This window comes from Hyla sarda, chromosome 10 (assembly GCF_029499605.1).
Source record: "Hyla sarda isolate aHylSar1 chromosome 10, aHylSar1.hap1, whole genome shotgun sequence".
Taxonomy (NCBI): domain Eukaryota; kingdom Metazoa; phylum Chordata; class Amphibia; order Anura; family Hylidae; genus Hyla; species Hyla sarda.
In genome coordinates this window covers 117,610,168-117,628,310 of record NC_079198.1, presented here as the reverse complement: position 1 = coordinate 117,628,310, position 18,143 = coordinate 117,610,168, and the positions used below count along the sequence as shown (strand labels likewise).

Genomic DNA, 18,143 nt, shown 5'->3' with positions numbered 1-18,143 from the left:
TGCATAGACGTCGCTGCGCAGTGACGCCCGTGCGCAGCGACGCACCTGAAGTCACGGCGTAGCGGCGTCTGTGCAGCGTACTAGGCCGGAGCCTGCCCGGAGTGGAGAAGAAGACCGTGGGAGAAGAAGGACAGCCCGGACCGGACCACCCTCCACCAGGAACGCCCCCGGACACTACATGAAGGAAGGATGGCCTGGACCACCCCCATTACGGGCAAGTTTAATTTTTTTATTCACTCGGAGGGTGGGGGAGGGGCCCGACCGGTATAGCGGTATGGGAAAAAATCCATACCGGTATACCGCCTAGCATCACGGTGGGGGGTGCGACGCGGTGCGGTGGGTCGGAGGTGCGGTGCGGCGGGTCGAGGGGGTGGCGGTGCGGTGGGGGTGGTGCGGGGGGTGGGGCATTATCGGCTTATCGGCAAGATAATTGCCGATACCGATAATGCCCAAAATCGTGATTATCGGCCGATAATATCGGCCATACTGATAATCGGTCGATCCCTAGTTCACACGGAGTAATTCAAGAGGAATTTACTCAAGTAATTCCTCTTGAATTCTCCGCTGCATATTACTGCTCATCTCCTCTGCCCATTGACTTTAATGTTATTTCTGCTGTCCTGTTCACACTGCTGAATTCCGTTCCGCTTGAAAAATGAGCATGTTCATTCTTCAAACGGAATCCACTAGCAGAAATCAATAGTAGTCAATGGTAAAAAAAAAAAAATTCCGCCCGACATCGTTTTCTCGCAGAATTTGCGCGCAATTTGCGCGAATCTCACACATAAATGGCTGAAAAACCCTTCAGTTCTTTCTCCCCCATTTCCGCTCGCAGTTCTGCACAAATTTTGCACGGAATTAAAATTCTTTTTTTTCCACCCGTAAATTTTTCGGCGTCAATTACTCTTGATTGACTCCGTGTGAACGCACCCTAAGGAAGAAGATTTTACCATATACATAACACATTGCCACGCTTTATATCTGGTATAATCTGATGACTGTTTCCCTTTAATTTCAGATGCGACCTGTGAATAATGCCGGCCCTGCACCGTATTCATCCCTGGGAGGCCGCGGTACAGATGTCAGATAATTCTCATCTATGGGGCCTCCTGCACTGGGTCTATGCTGTTTTATCCTACTCCTCTTACTCATCTCCAGGCAAGATCTGCATTTAATCTGTAATATAATTTCCTGTAAATCGCAATAAATCCCGTCCGGTAATGAAATGTATTCAGAACTTGCTGTCTGCGCTGAAAAAAAAAACCTACAAATCATTCTAACTAGGATGGAGCGAGAAGATAGAGACGAACATAGGACTCTTTATATTCTACCATCCTAATAAGATCCTCATTGATCTACTAATTACACCAGGACGCCCATCAGGATGTCCCCCTATTGGGGTGGATAGTTGTCCACTCAGGAGTCGAATCAGAGAGATGATTGGCAGTGGCTCCCTCTCTGGGGGGGGCCTTGTGAATGTTTGGCTTGCCATAAGAGGTTTGGGGTCTCTACTCTCTAGTCCCTATTCTGGGGAGCGATAACATTGTAGGGTTCCACCAATGCAGAAACCAAGGGTCTGTTGTACCCAAGGAAAACCCAAATGACTGGTGCCGCCCTGGTGGTGGCAATAAAAACCAACTAGAACTTCTGTGTTCCAGTGTAGACTCCCCCCCAAATAACATGTGCCACTTAGAATACTGGAGCCTTTATATGTGACAGAGGGGACGCTGAGCAACATCACCCTGGCCCCCCAAGCACCAAGGTACCGGCTACCTTAGCACTCGCTATTAGTGCTGGGCGGTATGACCAAAAATGCATATAACGGTATTTTTTTGTACGTTATGGCAGTTCCACAGTATTTCACGGTATCCCCCCCTCCCGGGGAACTAATCATATGTGACCCGCGGGCGCTGCTCTCCCCAACCACCCCCCCCCCCCCGTCCTTCTGTGAGCCGCCGGCGCTTTAAATGAATGAGTTGCGTGCCGCGGCTCTTATTACTGTGCCTGTATGGAGGCCGGCTGCTTACATGACGCTCACCCCATCACAAGCCGAGGCGGGACATCACTGCGGCCGGTGATACGCTGACGGCTCTGTGACGTTCCCGTCCCCAGGAAGCAGCATGAGGATCGCAGCGGAGAACAGTGAGGCCGGTACCGGGGCAACGGGGGGGATGTAGGAAGGGGAGTCAAAGTTTATTTGTTCCCCAATGTAGGGGATAGCGCAGCACTGCGGCTGATAATTCATTGAGGGAGGTTAGAGAAGCAGAGTAGTGCCCGTGGCCGCTGCGGCTGATAATTCATTCACTTGATAAGGGGGGGAGGGTCCCGACCGATATTACGGTATAAGAAAAATTCATATTGTACAGAAAAAAACAAAGCGGTATTCGGTATGAACTGGTATATCGCCCAGCACTACTCTATTGCTATCCCCCTGGTGGTCCCTCACTGATGCTATTTCCCATAATGTCAGCAGAAGGCCCCTTTCGTACACATAACCTTGGTATGAACTCCCGTGTTCTGTCAAGTCCTATACATCACACTGACGTGCAGGGAGGCATTGAGCTTCAAAGGTTTATTCCAGAGCACTATGCAAAACTCTTCATAATTTATTAAAATAGAGGATCGGGGGGGTGAGGTTTAATGGGGTATTTCTAAATTAAATTTTATAGTGTGTGTGTGTGTGTGTGTGTGTCACACACACACACACACACCCTTCAAGTAGTTTTTGGCAGCCGTATGCTACAGAGGAAATTCTTTTCTTTTTGAATTTCTTTTTTGTGTTGTCCACAGTGCTCTCTGCTGACACCTGATGCCTGTATCAGGAACTGTCCAGAGCAGGAGAAAATCCCCACAGCAAACCTATGCTGCTCTGGACAGTTCCAGATACGGGCATCAGGTGTCAGCAGAGAGCACTGTGGACAAGACAAAAAAGAAATTCAAAAAGAAAATACATTTCCTCTGTAGCATACAGCTACTAAAAAGTACTGGAAGGGTAAAGATTTTTTTTAATAGAAGCAATTTACAAATCTGTTTAACTTTCTGGCACCAGTTCTTTTAAAAAATAAAATAAAAAATTATGTTTTTCACCGGAGTACCCCTTTAAGGAGATTTATTTGGAGATAGGTATGGCTCTCAGATGTGGGACCTGTATCTCTGAATAAGCTTTATGGCAGTGGTCTCCAAACTGGAAGTTGTAGTTTTGGACCCCCTTAGATGTTGCAAAACTACACATCCCAGTAAGCCCGGACAGTCATAGGACCTCCAGGTGTTGAAAAACTACAACTTCCAGCATGCCAACGGCTGTCCGGGCATGCTGTAAGTTGTAGTTTTGCAACATGGGGGGGTCCACAGTTTGGAGACCACTGCTTTATGACATATTGTGCGAGAGGGGTTTTCCAGGGAAAATCCATCAATAGCTGATCGGTGGGGTGCAGACACCCGGCGCTCCTATATCACCTGTTCTGCACAGCAGAAGCAAAGCCGGAAGCTGGTATATAGTTGGCGTGGCCCATTCTGTTCTGCAGTAACACTGCACCGCCACAACATAACGTACACAGCTGAGGCCTGAGGGTTCATACACTGTTTAAATCCGAGGTGCTGCGGCTGTGCAGAACAGCTGTTTCGGGAGCATCAGGTGTTTAGTACTCCCCATAAGAACCATGACTGGCTAGTAGGGCTGCACGATATGGGGAAAATGTGCTATTGAGATTTTGGGCCTAAATATTGCGATGAGATATAATAAAAAAAAATTGTGAAATCCCCCCATTTCATGTCCAATCGCCTTCATTTCACAAATATCCACCCATTTTATGCCCACCGCCTATTTCACATCTCCCTTGTCACATTCTCCTCCCGTCACATTACCCCCCCCCTTGTCACACCCAGTCACATTCTCCCCCCCTGTCACATCCCCCTTGTCACATTCCCCCCACTTGTCATTTTCCTCCCCCTTGTCACATTACCCCCCCCCCTCCCCTTGTCACATTCCTCCCCCCCCCCACCCCCCCCCCCCCCGTCACATTTCCCCCCCCCCCCTCACCTCCTGTCACATTCTTGTATTCTAGTACTGCAGCAATACACTGGGTTTCCCAGGCGGATTTCAAATCTTCCACGGGAACCGGAAAACCTAGTGTATTGCTGCAGTACAAGACCTTTCCCCATCAGCCAATCACTGGCTTGACACGTGATACCACTGCGGCCTGTGATTGGCTGAAAAGGGAAAGGTCCTACTGCCTGTACTAAGAGAGGAAACTCCGGAGCGCACTGAGACGAATTTGTAGGGACTAGGTGAGCAGAAGTTTATTTTTTATTTTTCTCACTGCGCCCTTAGCTCATTGTTTTTCTAGCAGTGTGCCTCTAGCTGTTGTGAAACTACTACTCCCAGCATGCTCGGACAGCCTTTGCCGGTCCGGACACGCTAAGAGTTGTAGTTTTGCAACAACTGGAGGCCCCCTGGTTGGGAAACACTGAGGGCATGCTGGGAGTTGTAGTTTTGCAACATCTGGAGGGCCACAGTTTGAAGACCGCTGCTCTACACCTCCAGTCGTCACTGCACTCGCTATTAATACCATGTTACTGGCCGCAGGCACGGTGTCATGATGTGTGCAGTGTTGGGGATTGTTCTATTTATGTTCAGCTATTTTTGTAGTGCTGGCACGCTGGGTCTTGTCAGTACAGGTATGCACCTTCCCCGGTCACAGACTAGGAGGTAGGTGCCTTGTCATATTCTGGATAGATTGGGAGGGAGGATCATGTACAGAATATATTACTGCTGCTTCACAATTCACAATTTCCTGCATTTTTAAATGCAAAAAAAAAAAATTTTAATAAAATAAAAAAAGGGTATCACAGCCGCCATAGTACAGAAGCGGTACTGAGAAAGGCGTATGTGGGCACGCTCTATGAGCCTAGTATTATGACGGTCAGCAGAGATGCTACAATCAGGGTGAAACGCGCAGGGGCAACACACAGGGGTTTATCCCTCCCGGTCCACAGGAATTTTTTTTTAATTGATAGTGGATCCTGCATGTCACCCAGTCAGAGGCCATGTGCACGTGTTAGGGTCCCATGCAAAGTGAAGCCACCTCTGCGTGGTGGATGGGGAGACACGTTTTCGAAAAGTGCGCTAAGAGCCTCCATTTTGTGACCAAGAGTGCTGCTGCAACCTTTTTTTTTTTTTTTTTTTTTTTTTTTTTTTATATACAGGGGTTTATATATCAACTTCCCAGAGGAGTAACAGAGGAACATCACAACAGTTCTAAGAATTGTACTTTTATGGCGAATGCAAGCATTTTTACCATACTGACAATTACACATCACGATGGTATTCGGGTCACATTTTTGCGCCTGTATTGCAGACAAGTGTCCTGGGCCGACCAGGGGTTTGATGAGACAAATTGCCGCCATCACTGGGAAATGTTCTGCTGTCACCCGGGGACCCATTAAAGCGAATCCGTCGGCCCATCTACATGTTATGAAATGAAGATAATGATGCAATAATATGAGTTACCTTTTATAAAAGATCATGGAGGGACATTTATCGTTGTCTTAAAAGGAGTAGGCCAGTCCCGAAAAAAAAAAAAACGTATCCCCTATCGGAAGGATGTGACACAAAAAGTCAAAAACCCCCTCCAAAAGTCCGCAAATCTACACCAACCCTGATCTGGCTTACAAAACTACCCTATAGACCGCATAAAAAAAAAAAAAAAAAAAAAAAAAAAAAATAATAATAATATAGGAGGAGAGGACAACTTGGTGTTTTGAAGTGATTTCTGAACTGAGCCGAAATTATCAACCTCTGTGCGCCATTATGATAAATAGGTCCCTGGTAAGCAAAACCAAAAAAAAATTAAAAAAAAAGGTTCACACACACACACACAATGATAAATGTGCCTCAAGGCCTTTATATAAAATAGTTTTTTTTAGTTTTTTTTAAGTGAAATGCTGCATCACATCAGCAGCTCGGCCGCACCTTTTTAGCCCGAAATACCATAAATAAAATAAAGTTTTTTTTTATAACACTTATCTTTGCTTACAATTTGCCACTTTTAATCAGTCCAAAAAAAAAAGGCCTTGTCCAGTGAAAATATGTTATCCCCTATAATCAGGATAGGGGAGGATACGAATCTGATCTCGGAGGGTCCGACCAATGGACCATCCGTGATCTCCAGAACGTGGTCCTGACTTTCAAAGAAGGCATGTGCGTGTGGGAATGCCAAAGATACCCAAGTGGGCAGCAAGGTGGCCCAGTGGCTCCCTAGGCTTAAATCCCACTAAAGGGGTACTCCGCCTCTAGACATCTTATCCCCTATCCAAAGGATAGGGAATAAGATGTCTGATAGCGGGGGCCGCACCGCTGGGACCCCTGTGGCCTCTGTGCAGTTCATTTAGAACGCTGGGTGCGGGGTCGTGATGTCATGGCCACACCCCTCGTGACGACACACCACGGCCCCTCAATGCAAGTCTATGGATTCCGCCACGCCCCCTCCCATAGACTTGCATTGAGGGGCCGTGGTGTGTCGTCACGAGGGGCGTGACCATATAGTCCCTACCCCCGTCGCCCACTCCAAGCGTTCAGAACAAAATGTTCCAAATGCTGGGGCAGCGGAGATTGTAAGCCCCAAAGGGGACAGGGACCGAATTGAGCGTACAACGCTGCAGATTCTGTGTGCGCTATCTAAAATTATAATATTAATGCGGTCCTATTATAAGTGCTGCACTCTGGTATCTCAGGCGCTCCCATAGAAGTGTACGGAGCACGTGTCATCTGCAGCACATGCTCTCTCCGAGAGACAAGGGGCCCCATTCTGGAGGTAGCGGTCGGATCCAGTTGATAGGGGATAGGATATCTTTTTACTGGACAACCCCTTTAAACAAAAGGCTATCCTCAGCCAGGCATCTTTTGGTGTAACAAAATGCTAAGTGTCAAGTGTGGTGCATTTTACTATTCATTCTGGAATATAGTGAAGAGAAGCAGACATAGTAAATGTGGGCCAATGTGCACAATGAAGAATGTGCCCAATACACTAAGGGGGGAGATTTATCAAAACCTGTCCAGAGGAAAAGTTGCCCAGTTGCCCATAGCAACCAATCAGATCGCTTCTTTCATTTTGCAGAGGCCTTGTTAGAAATGAAAGAAGTGATCTGATTGGTTGCTATGGGCAACTGGGCAACTTTTCCTCTGCACAAGTTTTGATAATTCTCCCCTATGAGTATTGATCCATTATTAAACATCCGTTTTCTGTATTGTATAAATAAAAAAAAACTGATGTATAATAACGGATTAAATAACGGCTGAATAATGTCCGTCAAAATAACGGGCATATTCATCTGTTAAGACCTGTTCTAACATCCGTCATGTACCGTTATTTTATGGCCGTTTTAACACGTCTGCCTACAGACTCCCGCAGCCGGGACTACTACTGCTACTCCCATCATGGAACAGACTTGTTTCCATGATGGGAGTAGTAGTTCCCCAGCTGCGGGAGTCTGCCGGTGGCTGGGGGGAGGCTACATTAGTGTTTGTACTACTACCACCATCATGGAACAGACTCTGTTCCATGACGGGGGTTGTAGATCAGGGGCTGAGGGATTGATCGCACCGGGTCTCACTTCTGAGATCTGATGCGATCAGAAGTTATTAAACAGGAGAGCGGGCAGCATGATCCACTCCCCTGCGATGTATGGTATATTTTTACTTTCACTTTTAAATTCCCTGCCGGGAGCCCTGAATGGCCGGCACTGAGGAGCCATTTAGGGCTCCCGGCGGGGTTTTTAAACTACTAATTTGACCCCAAAATGTATGCCCCCATGCATATTTACAAAAATTTATTGGCCCCAGTGTGTTTACAACAATTCATTCACCCCCCCCCCCCCCCCCCAGTGTCCTCATTTCCCCTCCTGCTGTCTGCTCCTTATATCTTCTTGAAGCATGGGGATACATTTTCATAGACATGGGGATACATTTTCCTGAACTGGAGTAGCCCTTCAATATCTTCTCAGCCCTATGCTGTACTTTTACAGTGCGAAGCAGAAAGGAGAAATGGCTGTAGGCAGCAGGTTTATATTCTGAATGATTAGGTGAGGGAAAACCAGAAAGATTTGGAAACTACCAATCTATCAAGTTCAGAGGCCGCAGAATACAATTTAAACCCTATGGGACAGTGGTATCAAAACTGTGGACCTCCAGATGTTGCAAAACTACAACTCCCAGCATGTCTGGGCAGCTGTTGGATCTTCAGATGTTGCAAAACTACAACTCCCAGCATGTCCGGGCAGCTGTTGAACCTCCAGATGTTGCAAAACTACAACTCCCAGCATGTCTGGGCAGCTGTTGCACCTCCAGATACTGCAAATCTACAACTCCCAGCATGTCCGGGCAGCTGTTGCCCCTCCAGATACTGCAAAACTACAACTCCCAGCATGCTCAGACAGCCGTTGGACCTCCAAATGTTGCAAAACTACAACTCCCAGCTGTCCGGGCATGCTGGGAGTTGTAGTATTGCAACAGCTGGAGGTCCACAGATTGCAGATGATTGTTCTATGGAATCAGTATCATCCAGAGCTCTGCACTCACCTTCCAGCCGCTTCCAGCTTCCTTATAATAGGGGAAATTGTCACAGATCCACTGGTAAATCTCACTAAGAGTCATTTTCTTTTTTGGGGAGCCGTTGATAGCGAAAGTGATGAGGCTGGCGTAACTATAGGGGGGCTTCCCGTCCTTGTGCTGTTGTACTTCCTCCTGGTCCAGTGTGGTGTTGGGGTCGATGAGGGCGCTCTTCTTGGAGATCCCAGATCCGTGGGTGTTCTGGTTGGAGTCAGCATTCTGAATGGCAGCTCTCACTGTCAGCTGGGGGAGCCAGTCCATAGAGGTGAGGCTGCTCTCAAGTTCTGAAGTCATTTTGGGCTTTCAGTTTATAGGTGTATATATTTATATAGCTTTATATTTTCCTTTTTTTTTTACTTTTTAATGTATACTGTGCTTCCAGGTGAAAAAGAAACTGGAAAAAGTCCTGGTGTCCAGGTAGTGTAACTTAAGACTTCCAAATGAAAGGATGACCAATGCTTAATCTGAAAGAAGTAAAAAAAATATAAAAAAAAATCATCAATTAAAAAATTAAATATAGACATATATAAAAAAAAAAAAAAATATATATATATATATATATATATATATATATATATATATATATATATAAATTAAATTAGACATAATTTTTTTTTCATTTCATAAATAAAATTATTAAAGATAGAAATATTTTATTAAATACAAAAAAAAAAAAATATATATATATATATATATATATATATATATATATATATATATTATATATTTTATAATTATATAAATAGATTAAATAGATTAGACAGACCGTGTTTAGGAAATCTAAAACAGCTTAAAAGTTTTCATTATATAGGCGCTTTAATTTAAACAAACTTTGCATATCAATAGTACAAGCGAAGAAATTTTGTAATATATATTATCAGACATAAATGCTTTTTTTCTTCTGTTATCAAACTTTCTTCCTCTTCCTGCTGTTAAAATAATCTCTAAAAATCAGCTCAGCAAGTGTATGGAGGGGGGCAGGAGGGAGCACCACCCCACCAGCTCTGTGAGAAATACAAATGATAGATAAAGCCTGCAGAGCAGAAATCTACTGAAAACTAATACAAGTTGTATAATGGCCAGAAAAAGTGCTGCACCTCATGTGCACACACAGGGAAGCTTATCCTGAAAAGTCACCTGAAATCAAAGGTACGCTTTAAGGACTATAATAGGACATAGCAGAATTGAGCGTTAGTGAGTAGAATGATTTTAAGGGGTCCTCAAATTTTTACTGAGTAGAAAGGTCTCTGACCATAGGCTGATCATGGGGTACTCCATTTTCCTACAGCACCCCAACAGGAGAAAATTAATATTACACAGCCACTCTCTCTCTCTAGGAAATAATAAATACTGATTCCAACAGGGGGGTTACATTTCTGGAATTAAAACTTCTAAATCAGACATTCCCTGTATAATCATCAAAAACTAATGAATGGCTCCTGATCCTTCAAAAAAGGTTATAGGCCAGCCAGTGCCTTCAATCCCATTCAGAAGCACCAAAACTCTCTATGGAGCCATATGTTTAGATAATACACTGGGAAAAGCTCCTATCATCATCAATCATCCATCCATCCTCCATCCATTCATCCTCCATCCATCCATCCTCCATCCATTCATCCTCCATCCATTCATCCTCCATTCATCCTCCATTCATCCTCCATCCATTCATCCTCCATCCATCCTCCATCCATCCTCCATCCATTCATCCTCCATCCATCCTCCATCCATTCATCCTCCATCCATCCTCCATCCATTCATCCTCCATCCATCCTCCATCCATTCATCCTCCATTCATCCATCCATTCATCCATCCATCCTCCATTCATCCATCCATCCTCCATTCATCCATCCATCCTCCATTCATCCATCCATCCTCCATTCATCCATCCATCCTCCATCCATCCATCCATCCTCCCTCCATCCATCCTCCATCCATTCATCCTCCATCCATTCATCCTCCATTCATCCATCCATCCTCCATTCATCCTCCATTCATCCATCCATCCTCCATTCATCCATCCATCCTCCATTCATCCATCCATCCTCCATCCATCCTCCATCCATCCATCCATCCATCCATCCTCCATCCATCCATCCATCCTCCATCCATCCATCCATCCTCCATCCATCCATCCTCCATCCATCCATCCTCCATCCATCCTCCATCCATCCATCCTCCATCCATCCTCCATCCATCCTCCATCCATCCATCCATCCTCCATCCATCCATCCATCCTCCATCCATCCATCCTCCATCCATCCATCCTCCATCCATCCATCCTCCATCCATCCTCCATCCATCCATCCATCCATCCTCCATCCTCCATCCATCCATCCTCCCATCCTCCATCCATCCATCCTCCATCCATCCATCCTCCATCCATCCATCCATCCTCCATCCATCCATCCAAGTATCTATAGAGCTCCATTTACTCCATGCGCTGTTTCCCAATACGTGTCTGTCCAGCTGCTGCAAAAACTACACCTCCCAGCATGCCTTTGGCTGTAAGGGCATGCTGGAAGTTGTAGGGTTGTAACAGCTGGAAAGATACAGGAAACAATGCTCTAAAATCTGCCAAAAATCACATACTACAGTACTGAAACAAAAACAAAAGGGGACAAACAAAGAGAAGAAAAAAAAAGAATCGTCAAAATCAGAATAATCAAGTAATGCAGAATAATGTATGAAGATCTTGGAAACCTCTGATAAACCAAGGAGATCAAAGAATCACCAGGGAAATTTTGCATTTCAGGAGGCATATCTTTGGATGGAGGTGACAGTAACGCTGCGCCCATCCAGCATCTCATAAGTATACAGCAGCGGAGATAATAAGGTCAGGCCTCCGCACACAGAGATGGTAAATCACATCATGGCTCCGACTGCAGCGTGCTGCGCTGGCTTTTCCCACAATGTCACAGCAAAGTATCTGCAGCCACCGATAAGCCTATCCTGGGCCCAAAATGGAAATTATAAGATGGAAATTATAAGACCAGAATGATTGTAGAAAAAAAATGTAATGAAAATAAAATGATTTGTTAAAATTAATCCACCAAAAATAATTATAGAATAATTAATTTCATGAAGCGAAAAAAAATCTAGCAAGCATTTAAAAAGGTAAAAAAATTATATAATAGAAATAATAGTAATTATTTGTATTAATAATAATAATAATAATAATAATATTTTATATTTTTTTGTTCTTTTTATTATAATTGATAAAAACAATAAAAAAAGAATATAAAAAAATATTTTTTATTGTTATTTTTATTAATATATATTTATTATTAGTAGTAAAAATAACAAAATAAAAAAATATCAATTATTATTTTATATTTTTATAATTTTTTTATTGTTATTTTTACTAATAATATATTAATAAAAATAAGAAAATATAAATTATTAATTATAATAATAATAATTATTATTATTACTAATAATAATAATAATAATATTATAGTCAGAATTATTTCCAGTTACCCCATTAATGAGCTCCACCTACTAGAGCAGCAGTCAGGACAGTGTTTACCAACCAGGGTGCCTCCAGCTGTAGCAAAACTACAACTCCCAGCATGCCCGGACAGCCGAAGGCTGTCCGGGCATACTGGGAATTGTAGTTTTGCAACAGCTGGAGGCACCCTGGTTGGGAAACACTGAGTGAGACCTTTCTGATAAGATTGTGATTGTACATCTTACAATTATTAGCATATACTGTGTTACTTATTCAAGGTATAGGAGATGTTTGATCACTGGTGGCCTGACCCCCCAAGAATGGTGGTCTATTTCTGCTATGGGACCGATCTTGCAGAACGATTTCTGTCCGTCCCATAGTACCGGCCAGGCAAGAGGATTACCACTGCAGTAAGTGATATCCAGGAACACAAAGATGTAGCAAATGTCTTAAGTGGCATTTGCTTCTTAATACTTCTAGTGCATCTTAGTCCAACGATCTTCAGGTTAAGATAGGTATATAAAACACTGGTTGTCCCCAAAGCTATAGGGACAGATTAATTAAGTTTTATGCCATAGGTAAATATCCCCTACGAATGTGGGTTTCTGACCGCTGGGACTCTGGCTGATCATGAGAATGCCTAGACCAGTGTTTCCCAACCAGGGTGCCTCCAGCTGTTGCAAAACTATAATTCCCAGCATGCCCAGAAAGCCTTTGGCTGTCCGTGCATGCTGGGAGTTGTAGTTTTGCAACAGCTGGAGGCACCCTGGTTGGGAAACACTGGCCTAAACTTGTCAAGTCATAGCCATGTTCATACGGCAGAATGTCAGCATGAATTCAGCATGAATCCCACGCAAGGATATTCTGCAGCAGCAGATCCCCATTGATTTCAATGGGATTCTGCTGCTCTGTCCACAAGGCAGAACTTCGGATTCCGGCATCGGCAAAAACAATAAACACGTTCAATGTTTTTGCATATTCCACAAGGAAATGCATTGCCGTCTAGGAGAGGGCGCATTTCCGAGCGGTGCTAGAGCCGGCTTGTTCTACTGTCTGTGGAATGTCCGAGTGGAAATTTTCTGTGCGGACATTCCACCGTGTGAACATAGCCATACACTTACAAGTCTGGTCACTCTCCAAAGAAACTGAAGTGCTTATCCTGAATTTAAAAAAACATGGCTTCCAAAAATTATTAAAAATGAAAAATAAAAAAACTGGCCTTTCCACAGCCCACCAACAACCCATGCACAGCTGTGGTGGTGCTGCCTTTACAAGAAGTTTTATTTTTGTTTTTTATATATATATATATATATATATATATATATATATATATATATATATATATATCTCTATGTATATCTCCCTCCCTACCTACCTCTCTCCCTCATATCTCCCTCTCTCCCTCATATCTCTCTCCCTACCTCTCTCCCTCATATCTCCCTCATATCTCCCTCCCTCCCTACCTCTCTCCCTCATATCTCCCTACCTCTCTCCCTCATATCTCCCTACCTCTCTCCCTCATATCTCCCTACCTCTCTCCCTCATATCTCCCTCCCTCCCTACCTCTCTCCCTCATATCTCCCTCCCTCCCTACCTCTCTCCCTCATATCTCCCTCCCTCCCTACCTCTCTCCCTCATATATCCCTCCCTCCCTACCTCTCTCCCTCATATCTCCCTCCCTCCCTACCTCTCTCCCTCATATCTCCCTCCCTCCCTACCTCTCTCCCTCATATCTCCCTCATCTCTCCCTCCCTCTCTCCCTCCCTCTCTCCCTCATATCTCCCTACCTCTCTCCCTCATATCTCCCTCCCTCCCTACCTCTCTCCCTCATATCTCCCTCCCTCCCTACCTCTCTCCCTCATATCTCCCTCCCTCCCTACCTCTCTCTTTATTATATATATATATATATATATATATATATATATATATATATATATATATATATATATATATATAGACATCTCCTGTATAACTCTGTGGTTTCCATACTTCTTAGAAGTGTCTTAACAATATACAATAGGTTTTGCCCCTGCATTAATCCCCATCGAACATCTGTAGGGAAACCTGGCAGTAAGTGTTCAGTTTCTCTGCAGCGCCACCACAGTGAAAAAAATGAACATTACACAGTGGGTCCTTATAAAATCAATGGGTTGTTTGTGTTATGAAGGACAGGACAGGTCCTCCAAAATAAGATGCTCTCTGTCTAACCAGTCTCCACTCTGGCCAAGAGATAAGGATCCTGGGTTTTCAAACTGAAGAGTCCTCCTAAAGGTGTTATCCAGCAAATAAAACACATATCCATCCTACAGTATATTCGCTGGATAACCCCTTTAAAGAGGTACTCCGCTGCCAGACATCTTATACCCTATCCAAATGATAGGGTATAAGATGTCTCCTCGCGGGGGGTCCCGCTGCTAGGTTCCCCTGCGATCTCCTGCAGCACTCCGTGTTCTAAACAAACATTGAGTTCCTGCGGCAGTGGTCGTCACGTCACGGTTATGCCCCTCATGATGTCCCACCACACCCCCACCATTCATGTCTATGGGAGGGGGCATGTGGGCCGACATGCCCCCTCCCATAGACATGAATGGAGAGGGCGCGAGGATGTCAAAAGGGGGTGTGTGCCAGTGACCTCACGATCACTGCCTCCAGCAGAACGCTGGAGAACCGGATTACCCCTTTAATGCACAGTTGACCCCTTTAATGCAAACTTACAAAGTGACTCAAAGCGACAATTCAGCCATAAGTATTTCATAAGGGGCAACACTGGGGTGGAGCTAAACTAGTGCCCTGAATCCGGTCCGCATGGCTCCGTCCTCCTAATAATCACCCGCCTCCGGTCCTGGCTCGCTGTATTTTCTCATCCATATTACAACTGGAATTCCTGACCGTAAGAGTCAGACTGATAGGTGTCAGACGGGGCCTCTCTCTATGACACGCTCGTTGAGTTTCAGAGAGAAATTGACTTTTGCCCTTTATGAAATAACATTTATGGCCGGAGTGTCACTTTGATACATACCGTATATACTCGAGTGTAAGGCAAGTTTTTCTGCACGATTTTTCATGCCGAAACCACCCCCCTCGGCTTATACTCGAGTGAACTCTCCGTCTGTCAATCCCTTCTCAGTGGTCTTCAACCTGTGGACCTCCAGAAGTTGCAAAACTACAACTACCAGCATGCCCGGACAGCCATCGGCTGTCCGGGCATGCTGGGAGTTGTAGTTTTGAAACCTCTGGAGGTCCACAGGTTGAAGACCACTGCGGCCTTCATAATCATCCAGACCCCCCCCTTTAGTTTTCTTCTCCCCTCGGTGGGAAGGAAGGGTGAGCTGGTCCGGGCCATCTATGCTGCAGGGACCACCCGGTGGGGAGGGTTAGTCATTCCGGGCTGTCCATTTTCACCAGGGGGGCCCTTTTCTCTGCGCTCCGGGCCCGGCCCCGGACTAGTCATGTTGCCTTGACGATGCCGCACAGGGACGTTAATTCGCAGCCTCCCTGCGCATGAACGTCCCTGTGCGTCGTCATCAAGGCAATGTCACTAGTCCGGGGCCGGGCCCGGAGCGCAGAGAAAAGGGCCCCCCTGGTGAAAATAGACAGCCCGGAACAACTAACCCTCCCCACCGGATGGTCCCTGCAGCATAGATGGCCCGGACCAGCTCACCCTTCCTTCCCACCGAGGGGAGAAGAAAACTAAAGGGGGGGTCTGGATGATTATGAAGGCCGCAGTGGTCTTCAACCTGCGGACCTCCAGAAGTTTCAAAACTACAACTCCCAGCATGCCTGAACAGCCGATGGCTGAAGGGATTGACAGGCAGTGATGATGAAGGGAGGGGGATATGATGACGGGGGTCTGTATGATGACAGGGGTCTGGATGATTACATGGGGGGGATGATGTATTTCCCACCCTAGGCTTATAGTCGAGTCAATAACTTTTCCTCGGTTTTTGGGGTGAAATTAGGGGCCTCGGCTTATGTTCGGGTCGGCTTATACTCGAGTATATACGGTAACCCTCAGCCAACGCTTCAACTTGTATTTCATATTCCAAAAACCCACAAAACATCTTCTGCCCCTGTTAAAGTCCAAATAAACAGCGTTTGTTCCTGCGTCTATATTTAGAGGCTTTATATGTGAATTCTAATGATCTCCAGATCCTGTTTTTGAGCCAATTCCTAGCTGCAGGGGAATTTGAGGAGGGCGGGAATCCAAAATGAGAAGCAAATTGATATTTATCAGCTCGCATTAATTCAATTCGGCCAAAAAAATATTGTATACCTCTCCATGGGGACCCGAGCGAGGAATAATCTCATGCATTTGCCCAAAGGTATATTCAAATGATTTCCCACCAAACAAGCCTCCTAGATTAACATAATACCAATCTACATTATTAACAAGAATTCCTCATTAAAACTGCATTTTGTTATGTAAAAATCCCTAATAAGTTGCTCGCCCACTGAATATTCTTATTAATGCGCCGATGGAATAAGATAACAGTGTCACCAGATGAGTACGGGAAGAAAAGATACAAACTATAAGCCAAGATAGGCTTGACTGACGTGGGCATATTATGGCCGCAAGCCTCATCTGACACCTATCAGTCTGGGACATCAGACCTATGGTCAGGATTTGCAGCTGTAATGTATGAGTGTTAGTGTAGCATGTGGTACGGTGTATAGCTTATGGAACCTGGGCTGTATATTGTACTGTCATGCTTTGTGCGATTGTAATTTATTGTATGATTTGTAATGACTACTGAATGACGAATAAAGCTCTTTCAATACCTTTGCAGCTGTAATGTAATGGAAGAGGATCGGCTGGGACAAGTGGGACAGCTCCATCCCTTACAACTAGCACACTCCCTGATTCTATGGGGATGTCGTCCGGTTCATAGGGGAACACCAACTGGAGGGACTCAAGCCCAACCTGTGGAAGCCCAAGACTGTTTACAAGCTCATCAGAGCTAAGGACTTGCTGGAGCTCGTTCCAGGGCTCCCTGAGGCCACAGCAGAGACTGTTTGGGACAATGTAGCCTCTGCAAGGCTAACTAATGGTCCTTATGTCCATTGGTTAGCCTTGCAGAAGCTACATTGTCCCAAACAATTGTTGTGGATGGCCATTCAGGGGGGACTCTCTCTGAGGTCATTTATGCATGCCCATGGCCTGTGCAAAACCAGGTACTGCCCCAGGTGCCCCTACGTGGAGGAAACATCTATGCATGTCTTTTGGCAGTGCCCCTGTGCTCAGGGCCTATTGAATGCCCTGGAACTTGAACTTAGAGACTCGGTACCCAGGAACAACTTATCGTACCATTCGGTCCTTTATGGACTGTTTCCTGGGGTTCACGACATGGAGGCCATCCAGGAGGCCTGGTGCCCTGTGAACTGTTTTAACCCCTTAAGGACCCGGGCTTTTTCCGTTTTTTCATTTTCAATTTTTCCTCCTTAACTTTAAAAAATCATAACTCTTAAAAATTTTCACCTAAAATTATATATAATGGCTTAATTTTTGCGTCACTAATTCTACTTTGTAATGACATTAGTCATTTTACCCAAAAATCTACGGCGAAACGGGAAAAAAAATCAATGTGCGACAAAATTGATGAAAAAACACTATTTTGTAAGTTTTGGGGGCTTCTATTTTTACGCTGTACATTTTTTGTCAAAAATGATACCTTATCTTTATTCTGTAGGTCCATACGGTTAAAATGATACCCTACTTGTATAGGTTTGAATTTGTATCACTTCCGAAAAAAATCATGAATACATGCAGGAAAATTTATACGTTTAAAATGGTCATCTTTTGACCCCTATAACTTTTTTATTTTTCTGTGTTCAGGGCGCTTTGAGGACTCATTTTTTGCGCCGTCATCTGAAGTTTTTAGCGGTACCATTTTTGTTCTGATCAGACTTTTTGATCACTTTTTATTCACTTTTTTGTGGTATAAAAAGTGATCAAAAATGCGCTATTTTGGACTTTGGAATTTTTTTGCGCGTACGCCATTGAACGAGCGGTTTAAAAAGCGGTATATTTTTATAAATCGGATATTTCCGCACGCGACGATACCACATATGTTTATTTTTATTATTATTTA

At 44.7% G+C, this 18,143-nt stretch overlaps 1 protein-coding gene across 1 annotated transcript in view; it reads right to left on the bottom strand.

The window, feature by feature from the left end:
- FOXJ3 (forkhead box J3) overlaps positions 1-18,143 on the bottom strand; it is a gene marked incomplete in the record, with an annotated part of 128,513 nt that overhangs the window by 62,444 nt on the left and 47,926 nt on the right. Inside the window, 1 exon segment of the mRNA XM_056544668.1 lies at positions 8,576-9,069. Coding sequence (XP_056400643.1) covers positions 8,576-8,899 — 324 coding nt within the window.